This window comes from Cherax quadricarinatus, chromosome 44 (assembly GCF_038502225.1).
Source record: "Cherax quadricarinatus isolate ZL_2023a chromosome 44, ASM3850222v1, whole genome shotgun sequence".
Classification (NCBI taxonomy): domain Eukaryota; kingdom Metazoa; phylum Arthropoda; class Malacostraca; order Decapoda; family Parastacidae; genus Cherax; species Cherax quadricarinatus.
Genome location: NC_091335.1, coordinates 6,698,707 through 6,708,587, shown reverse-complemented (window position 1 = coordinate 6,708,587; position 9,881 = coordinate 6,698,707). Strand labels below are relative to the sequence as shown.

The following is a 9,881-nucleotide window of genomic DNA, read 5'->3' as shown; positions in this document are numbered from 1 at the left end:
TGCTGCACTTACTGGTAAGTGGTGCTCACTGCTGCACTTACTGGTAAGTGGTGCTCACTGCTGCACTTACTGGTAAGTGGTACTCACTGCTGCACTTACTGGTAAGTGGTTGTCACTGCTGCACTTACTGGTAAGTGGTGCTCAGTGCTGCACTTACTGGTAAGTGGTGCTCACTGCTGCACTTACTGGTAAGTGGTACTCACTGCTGCACTTGCTGGTAAGTGGTACTCACTGCTGCACTTACTGGTATGTGGTGCTCACTGCTGAACTTGCTGGTAAGTGGTGCTCGCTGCTGCACTTACTGGTAAGTGGTGCTCACTGCTGCACTTACTGGTAAGTGGTGCTCACTGCTGCACTTACTGGTAAGTGGTGCTCACTGCTGCACTTACTGGTAAGTGGTACTCACTGCTGCACTTACTGGTAAGTGGTGCTCACTGCTGCACTTACTGGTAAGTGGTGCTCACTGCTGCACTTACTGGTAAGTGGTGCTCACTGCTGCACTTACTGGTAAGTGGTACTCACTGCTGCACTTACTGGTAAGTGGTACTCACTGCTGCACTTACTGGTAAGTGGTGCTCACTGCTGCACTTACTGGTAAGTGGTGCTCACTGCTGCACTTATTGGTAAGTGGTACTCACTGCTGCACTTACTGGTAAGTGGTGCTCACTGCTGCACTTACTGGTAAGTGGTGCTCACTGCTGCACTTACTGGTAAGTGGTACTCACTGCTGCACTTACTGGTAAGTGGTGCTCACTGCTGCACTTACTGGTAAGTGGTGCTCACTGCTGCACTTACTGGTAAGTGGTGCTCACTGCTGCACTTACTGGTAAGTGGTGCTCACTGCTGCACTTACTGGTAAGTGGTGCTCACTGCTGCACTTACTGGTAAGTGGTGCTCACTGCTGCACTTACTGGTAAGTGGTACTCACTGCTGCACTTACTGGTAAGTGGTGCTCACTGCTGCACTTACTGGTAAGTGGTGCTCACTGCTGCACTTACTGGTAAGTGGTGCTCACTGCTGCACTTACTGGTAAGTGGTACTCACTGCTGCACTTACTGGTAAGTGGTACTCACTGCTGCACTTACTGGTAAGTGGTGCTCACTGCTGCACTTACTGGTAAGTGGTGCTCACTGCTGCACTTACTGGTAAGTGGTGCTCACTGCTGCACTTACTGGTAAGTGGTACTCACTGCTGCACTTACTGGTAAGTGGTGCTCACTGCTGCACTTACTGGTAAGTGGTGCTCACTGCTGCACTTACTGGTAAGTGGTGCTCACTGCTGCACTTACTGGTAAGTGGTGCTCACTGCTGCACTTACTGGTAAGTGGTACTCACTGCTGCACTTACTGGTAAGTGGTGCTCACTGCTGCACTTACTGGTAAGTGGTGCTCACTGCTGCACTTACTGGTAAGTGGTGCTCACTGCTGCACTTACTGGTAAGTGGTACTCACTGCTGCACTTACTGGTAAGTGGTACTCACTGCTGCACTTACTGGTAAGTGGTACTCACTGCTGCACTTACTGGTAAGTGGTACTCACTGCTGTTATAACAACATGTTGACAGGTGTGTGAGGTGAGGTTGACAGGTGTGTGAGGTGAGGTTGACAGGTGTGTGAGGTGAGGTTGACAGGTGTGTGAGGTGAGGTTGACAGGTGTGTGAGGTGAGGTTGACAGGTGTGTGAGGTGAGAGTGGCTGTCAAGGTTGTGTTGTGTTGGCAGTCTCGTAATTAATTGTTGTGCTTGGGGAGCTTGATCCAAGGAAGTGGAGCTGCCGTTCTTCCTCCTCGAATCAAATCTCATTACCTGACATTTTCGAGGTGATGTATGGGGGGCTTTCATGATGCTGGTGAAGAGTTTCTTGATCCAGGATGTTGGAGTTGACCTCCCCTGCCTCAAATCAAACTTGACCTCCCCTGCCTCGGATCAAACTTCACCTCCCCTGCCTCGGATCAAACTTCACCTCCCCTGCCTCGGATCAAACTTCACCTCCCCTGCCTCGTATCAGACTTCACCTCCCCTGCCTCGGATCAGACTTCACCTCCCCTGCCTCGGATCAGACTTCACCTCCCCTGCCTCGGATCAAACTTCAATTCCCCAATGGAAATAAGTCTGATTAATTTTGGTTATCCTCTGTAATCTACACATATCTTACCGTGTGTGATAATTGTACTTACATGTACCTGTACATAAATAACTTTCTTTAAGTGCTGTTTGATGGGCTCTTGATCCAAGGAGTTAGTGCTTTCCTTAGATCAAACTTGATTATTCTCCTATAGGTTTTAATAATTGATATTACAAGGACCCCAATGGAAATAAGTCACTTTGACTTGTTTGGGTTATCTTGAAAAATTTACAACATGTATGATAATTGTACTTATGTGTACCTGTGCCTAAATAAATTGACTTACTTATCATAAATATTAGTGGTGCTGTGCTGTCTTAATAATCACTACCAGTTACTCAGAAGCTGCTCATATTCTGGTGATGAATGCTCAACTACTTACTGCTTTGAAATTAGGATGTCTAAATTTCATTGTTTTAAATAGTACTAAACTGTAATACATCATATTGTAAATTGTTTAAAATTGTTCCATTGCAATGCTGTAATCTTTATAAACTAGTTCAATAGTGTAATAATTCTCTACTAGACTTATCAAAGCCATGTAGCATTACCTGACAGAATATTCAGTTTTCCTGTACTCACACTAACTCGTCTAAAGTTAATTGTCAGATTTGCCTGAAATGCTCTGCATACAAAGGGACTTTTGGCATGTACACCCATTATTATATTCCTCTGTACAACCATGTACTGTATTATGTCGAAATAAACAATCTTAATCTTTCCTTAATCATTTTATTTAATCTTGTTCGTGCATAGCTTAATTGTACTTAACACTGAAGTAATGTCACTTTATCTGTACAGTTATATAATGTTAAGTACTTTTAAATTCTAGTTTTAGTCTGGCCAAAATTCTCTGCTTAACCAGGGGACTTTTAAAAATTTATGAAATAAATGTTACCTAATTACAGTGGACCCCCGGTTTACGATCAGCTCCCAATGCGACCAATTATGTAAGTGTATTTATGTAAGTGCGTTTGTATGTGTATGTTTGGGGGTCTGAAATGGACTAATCAAATTCACAATATTCCTTATGGGAACAAATTCGGTCAGTACTGGCACCTGAACATACTTCTGGAATGAAATAATATCGTAAACCGGGGGTCCACTGTATAATGTAAGTAAATAAATACATATGCAGCTTTAAGTATTTTACTAAGACTTTCACTCATAGTAACTTAAGTGAGCCTTAATTTACCTAAATTGATTGTTGGCATATATACATGATTTATATCTATCATACTTCATTCCGATTTTGTAACAATTACATTCTGAAAATAAAATTTGCCTCTTTTGTTTAGAGCTCATGTGTGTGTTTTAGTATTAGTATTATTGTTATTATCATTATTATTATTTTTGTTTTTGTTATATTATTGTCATTCAAGAACAAGCATTAAACCCATTTGGATCATACAGTGTGTGTTCTGTAGAATTTGATAAGGTTGACGTGTAGGTAATTATGTTAAAACATTCCAAAATTTTATCTTGCATAAAATTTGCAGATTGTATAGATGCAACATGGCTTCTGAGCTTCAGCTTCATGTCCTGCACTGAAATATTTGGCTTTGTCTTGAGTGACACCTTGTGTCGTGCTAATCGAGGGAGGAAGCACGACCCAGTCATGTTTTCACGTATATCAGATGCTCTGCAGGCTGCCGCAGATGTGGTAAGTTAGTACAAGTCTGAAGTTATTACAGATACATGTGCCTGTCCACTAACGATGGTTTGACTTACGATATGTTGATTTTATGACAGTAGGTGGCAAGTTCATAGCTTATATTCATTTATTTACTTTTCAATACTAGTTACAGTAATTACAGTATTTGTGTTTTACTTATTCAGTGTCAGTATTATTTATTTATTTAGCATATTGCATATTGCTCTTTGCTGATGACACTGTGCTCTTGGGAGATTCTGAAGAGAAGTTGCAGAGATTGATGGATGAATTTGGTAGGGTGTGCAAAAGAAGAAAATTAAAAGTGAATACAGGAAAGAGTAAGGTTATGAGGATAACAAAAAGATTAGGTGATGAAAGATTGAATATCAGATTGGAGAGAGAGAGTATGGAGGAGGTGAATGTATTCAGATATTTGGGAGTGGACGTGTCAGCGGATGGGTCTATAAAAGATGAGGTGAATCATAGAATTGATGAGGGGAAAAGAGTGAGTGGTGCACTTAGGAGTCTGTGGAGACAAAGAACTTTGTCCTTGGAGGCAAAGAGGGGAATGTATGAGAGTATAGTTTTACCAACGCTCTTATATGGGTGTGAAGCATGGGTGATGAATGTTGCAGCGAGGAGAAGGCTGGAGGCAGTGGAGATGTCATGTCTGAGGGCAATGTGTGGTGTGAATATAATGCAGAGAATTTGTAGTTTGGAAGTTAGGAGGAGGTGCGGGATTACCAAAACTGTTGTCCAGAGGGCTGAGGAAGGGTTGTTGAGGTGGTTCGGACATGTAGAGAGAATGGAGCGAAACAGAATGACTTCAAGAGTGTATCAGTCTGTAGTGGAAGGAAGGCGGGGTAGGGGTCAGCCTAGGAAAGGTTGGAGAGAGGGGGTAAAGGAGGTTTTGTGTGCGAGGGGCTTGGACTTCCAGCAGGCATGCGTGAGCATGTTTGATAGGAGTGAATGGAGACAAATGGTTTTTAATACTTGACGTGCTGTTGGAGTGTGAGCAAAGTAACATTTATGAAGGGGTTCAGGGAAACCGGCAGGCCGGAGTTGAGTCCTGGAGATGGGAAGTACAGTGCCTGCACTCTGAAGGAGGGGTGTTAATGTTGCAGTTTAAAAACTGTAGTGTAAAGCACCCTTCTGGCAAGACAGTGATGGAGTGAATGATGGTGAAAGTTTTTCTTTTTTGGGCCACCCTGCCTTGGTGGGAATCGGCCAGTGTGATAATAAAAAAAATAATAATAATAAAAAATTGCATTCATATTCGACTTATGATGGGTTTGTTGGAACATGATCCCACCTTAAGTCAAAGAGTGCCTGTACAGCATTAGTGACTTAATTTTTTCATTTACCTATACTTAATGTTGTTCTCATCCTGATAGATTTTTTCTGTTAGACTTAGTGCCTGGGCCTTCCATCTTTGTCTTGCTTGGATTTTACTCCTCATTTCTTATCTGTTGCTATGTATTACCATTATATCTTGTCATTCTCTCTATTCTCTTTTCTGTTCCTTTCAAATTCTCCATCAGCATCTTAAAATGCTTACACTATTTGCTATCCTCTCTGAAAGAATGATTTTTGATGTAAATTCTGTTTGTGCTTTTTAATCTGCAGCCGGTTTACTACATTAATACTGCTATTTCTGTTATTTCAGTGGGTATTGACTAATTTTCATGGTACAGGTCGGCCATCACTAATCTGGCAATTAGTTATCCGGTTGCGTCAGTAATCCGGCACTAATTTCTACTAGCATAATTTCAAATTTCATCATTATACTGACTCTGGAATTGTGCAGATGGTTGTAAATCCACAGAACTGCTTAATGCCTCAAATGATGTAGTGGAAGTTTTAGCAGTAAAGATCGAGAACCAAAACCTAGTCATTGTGGTAGTCTACAAGCCTCCGGATGCAACATCCCAGCAATTCCAGGAACAGCTGTTAAAAATTGACCACTGTCTGGAAAATCTGCCAGCTCCTGCACCCAACATCTTGCTCCTGGGGGATTTCAACTTAAGGCACCTAAAATGGAGGAATATAGCAAATAATATTGTTGCAGTAATAACACCAGGAGGCAGCTCTGATGAAAACTCACACTCACACGAGCTTTTAAATCTCTGCACAAAATTCAATTTAACCCAGCAAATAATAGAGCCTACTAGACTGGAGAATACACTAGACCTCATCTTCACTAACAATGATGATCTGATAAGAAATGTCACCATATCAAAAACAATATACTCAGATCACAACATAATTGAGGTTCAGACATGTATGCGCGGAGCCCCAGACCGACATAATGAGATTAGTCATGAGGGAGCATTCACCAAATTCAACTTCAATAACAAGAACATAAAGTGGGACCAAGTAAACCAAGTCCTAACCGTTATAAGCTGGGAAGATATACTAAGCAACACAGACTCCAACTTACGCCTAGAACAGATTAACTTGGTGGCACTCAATGTATTCACAAGGCTTATTCCTCTAAGAAAAAGGAGGAGTAGATATGAAATAGAAAGAAACAGACGCTCCCTTTACAGGCGATGGAAAAGAATAAAGAGGTCAATATATCTGAAATGCATAGGGAGACACTTGTCAGAGAAATAGCAAGCATCGAACTTAAGCTAAAGGAATCTTATAGGAGTCAGGAATCGCGGGAAAAACTAAAAGCCATAAATGAAATCGAAAGAAACCCAAAGTATTTCTTCTCCTATGCAAAATCAAAGTTGAGAACAACTTCCAGTATTGGGCCCCTACTTAAACAAGATGGGTCCTACACAGATGACAGCAAGGAAATGAGTGAACTACTCAAGTCCCAATATGACTCAGCTTTTAGCAAGCCGCTAACCAGACTGAGAGTCGAAGATCAAAATGAATTTTTTATGAGAGAGCCACAGAATTTGGTAAACACAAGCCTATCTGATGTTATCCTGACGCCAAATGACTTCGAACAGGCGATAAATGACATGCCCATGCACTCTGCCCCAGGGCCAGACTCATGGAACTCCATGTTCATCAAGAACTGCAAGAAGCCCCTATCACGAGCTTTTACCATCCTATGGAGAGGGAGCATGGACATGGGGGTTGTCCCACAGGTACTAAAAACAAAAGACATAGCCCCACTCCACAAAGGGGGCAGTAAAGCAATAGCAAAGAACTACAGACCGATAGCACTAACATCCCATATCATAAAAATCATTGAAAGGGTCCTAAGAAGCAAGATCACCACCCATCTAGAAACCCATAAATTACAGAACCCAGGGCAACGTGGGTTCAGAACAGGTCGCTCCTGTCTGTCTCAACTATTGGATCACTACGACAAGGTCCTAGATGCACTACAAGACAAAAAGAATGCAGATGTAATATATACAGACTTTGCAAAAGCCTTCGACAAGTGTGACCATGGCGTAATAGCGCACAAAATGCGTGCTAAAGGAATAACAGGAAAAGTCGGTTGATGGATCTATAATTTCCTCACTAACAGAACACAGAGAGTAGTAGTCAACAGAGTAAAGTCCGAGGCAGCTACGGTGAAAAGCTCTGTTCCACAAGGCACAGTACTCGCTCCCATCTTGTTCCTCATCCTCATATCTGACATAGACAAGGATGTCAGCCACAGCACCGTGTCTTCCTTTGCAGATGACACCCGAATCTGCATGACAGTGTCTTCCATTGCAGACACTGCAAGGCTCCAGGCAGACATCAACCAAATCTTTCAGTGGGCTGCAGAAAACAATATGAAGTTCAACGATGAGAAATTTCAATTACTCAGATATGGTAAACACGAGGAAATTAAATCTTCATCAGAGTACAAAACAAATTCTGGCCACAAAATAGAGCGAAACACCAACGTCAAAGACCTGGGAGTGATCATGTCGGAGGATCTCACCTTCAAGGACCATAACATTGTATCAATTGCATCTGAAAAATGACATGATGGATAATGAGAACCTTCAAAACTAGGGCTGCCAAGCCCATGATGACACTCTTCAGGTCACTTGTTTTATCTAGGCTGGAATATTGCTGCACACTAACAGCACCTTTCAAGGCAGGTGAAATTGCTGACCTAGAAAATGTACAGAGAACCTTCACGGCGCGCATAACGGAGATAAAACACCTCAATTACTGGGAGCGCTTGAGGTTCCTGAACCTGTATTCCCTGGAACGCAGGCGGGAGAGAGACATGATTATATACACCTGGAAAATCCTAGAGGGACTAGTACCGAACTTGCACACGAAAATCGCTCACTACGAAAGCAAAAGACTTGGCAGACGATGCAACATCCCCCCAATGAAAAGCAAGGGTGTCACTAGCACGTTAAGAGACCATACAATAAGTATCAGGGGCCCGAGACTGTTCAACTGCCTCCCAGCATACATAAGGGGGATTACCAACAGACCCCTGGCAGTCTTCAAGCTGGCACTGGACAAGCACCTAAAGTCGGTTCCTGACCAGCCGGGCTGTGGCTCGTACGTTGGTTTGCGTGCAGCCAGCAGTAACAGCCTGGTTGATCAGGCTCTGATCCACCAGGAGACCTGGTCACAGATCGGGCCGCGGGGGCGTTGACCCCCGGAACTCTCTCCAGGTAAACAAGCCAGTGGAGGAGAAAGCAGTGATGAAAATGAGGAAGCTGTAGAAGTCTCTCTATTGATAGGTTAATTAAGCGTATTCTGACCTAACCACTCTGTAATCTGGCAAACTCACTAATCCGGCACAATACAGGTCCCAATGATGCCGGATTAGTGATGGCCGGCCTGTATCAGTACTGATGACAGTCCTGGTTGGTATCAGCTAATTTTGATGGTATTGGTATCGTTCTAAAATCAAGTGTTGGTATTAGCAACAGTTTTGGTATTGTCCGATCCCTAATACTGTACCACATACTAGTTCTCTCTACTTCCTCTGTCTTTTTATCCTTTACTTTATTATTCTTTATCCTGCCCATCTCTTGCTTTCTTTGTTCTCTTTTTGTTGTTTCCTTTAGTTTTGTTTAACTGAATGCTTACAATGTTCTTTTAATACAGAACAACATTTAAATGTTAAAAATTTTAAATTTAAGAAAATACTTATTAATATTGTATATCTGTTCTAAGTATTAAGCACACTTACGTTACAGTATTTTCTTGCATTGAATTTTAGTGTTGACATAATTTGTAGATGATAAAAATGGAACATGAGAACAGTGAGGTGCTTCCCACAGATAGCTCCACCATGTCCACGAGTGGAGGATCTGCGTTACCATTGGACACAGCTGTCATTTGTATGTCAGAGGTGCCAGCATTATGACGGGCAGCCGCCAGCCATTGAAGAAACACACGTCCCCAGGCATCTCTCTCAGATGCTAAAGGTACTGTCTCCCTATAATTTCAGGGTTGTCAGAATTTAGAAAAAGAGCATTCACAGTTCAATATTTATTTAATGTAGAACTTAAAAGCATATGTTTTGCATTAGTTGGTTAATACAGTATTAAAACGCATTACTAAATATCTGACCTTCCATATACATACAGTGGACCCCCGATTTACGATATTAATTCATTCCAGACATCTGTTCAGGTGCCATTACCGAACGAATTTATTCCCATAAGGAATATTGTAAATTAGATTAGTCCGTTTCAGACCCCCAAAAATACACGTACAAAAGCATTTACAAAAATACACTTACATAATTGTTCGTGTTGGGAGCTGATCGTAAAGTGGGGGTCCACTGTATTTGATAGTTTCTCTAATCTGTAGCATGTCACTTAAGCAGTACAAAAGATTATGTTGAAATATTCAGTTTAATGCAGAGTTAGGAAATTTTGTAGAATTTATCTATAGGGCATTGTCAGTTTGTAGTGACCAAAGTTCTGAGGAATTTATATAGAAAAGCTGCATGAAGATGAATGACATATTAAGGAATAGATTAAAGAGTGAAATGAAAAGGTTTGCTCAAATGGACAGTGTTTTATTGTGGTTAGGAAACATATACCATAAAGCAGGAAAATTATTACAATGTTGAGAAATGGTGCAGTGTTTCAGTTAACATGCAAATTCATGAATTACTTGAACCTGCTCTTAACTAATATTATTCAGTCAGTCCCCCATATCCACTGCAT

The 9,881-nt window shown here is 41.7% G+C and overlaps 1 protein-coding gene across 1 annotated transcript in view; it reads left to right on the top strand.

The window, feature by feature from the left end:
• The window catches only part of LOC128697483 (FHF complex subunit HOOK interacting protein 2A), a 35,021-nt gene that overhangs the window by 1,509 nt on the left and 23,631 nt on the right, over positions 1–9,881 (top strand). Inside the window, exons 2-3 of the mRNA XM_070094044.1 lie at positions 3,620–3,783; positions 8,985–9,131. Coding sequence (XP_069950145.1) covers positions 3,658–3,783; positions 8,985–9,131 — 273 coding nt within the window. The 5' untranslated portion in view covers positions 3,620–3,657. The remainder of the gene's footprint in view (positions 1–3,619; positions 3,784–8,984; positions 9,132–9,881) is intronic.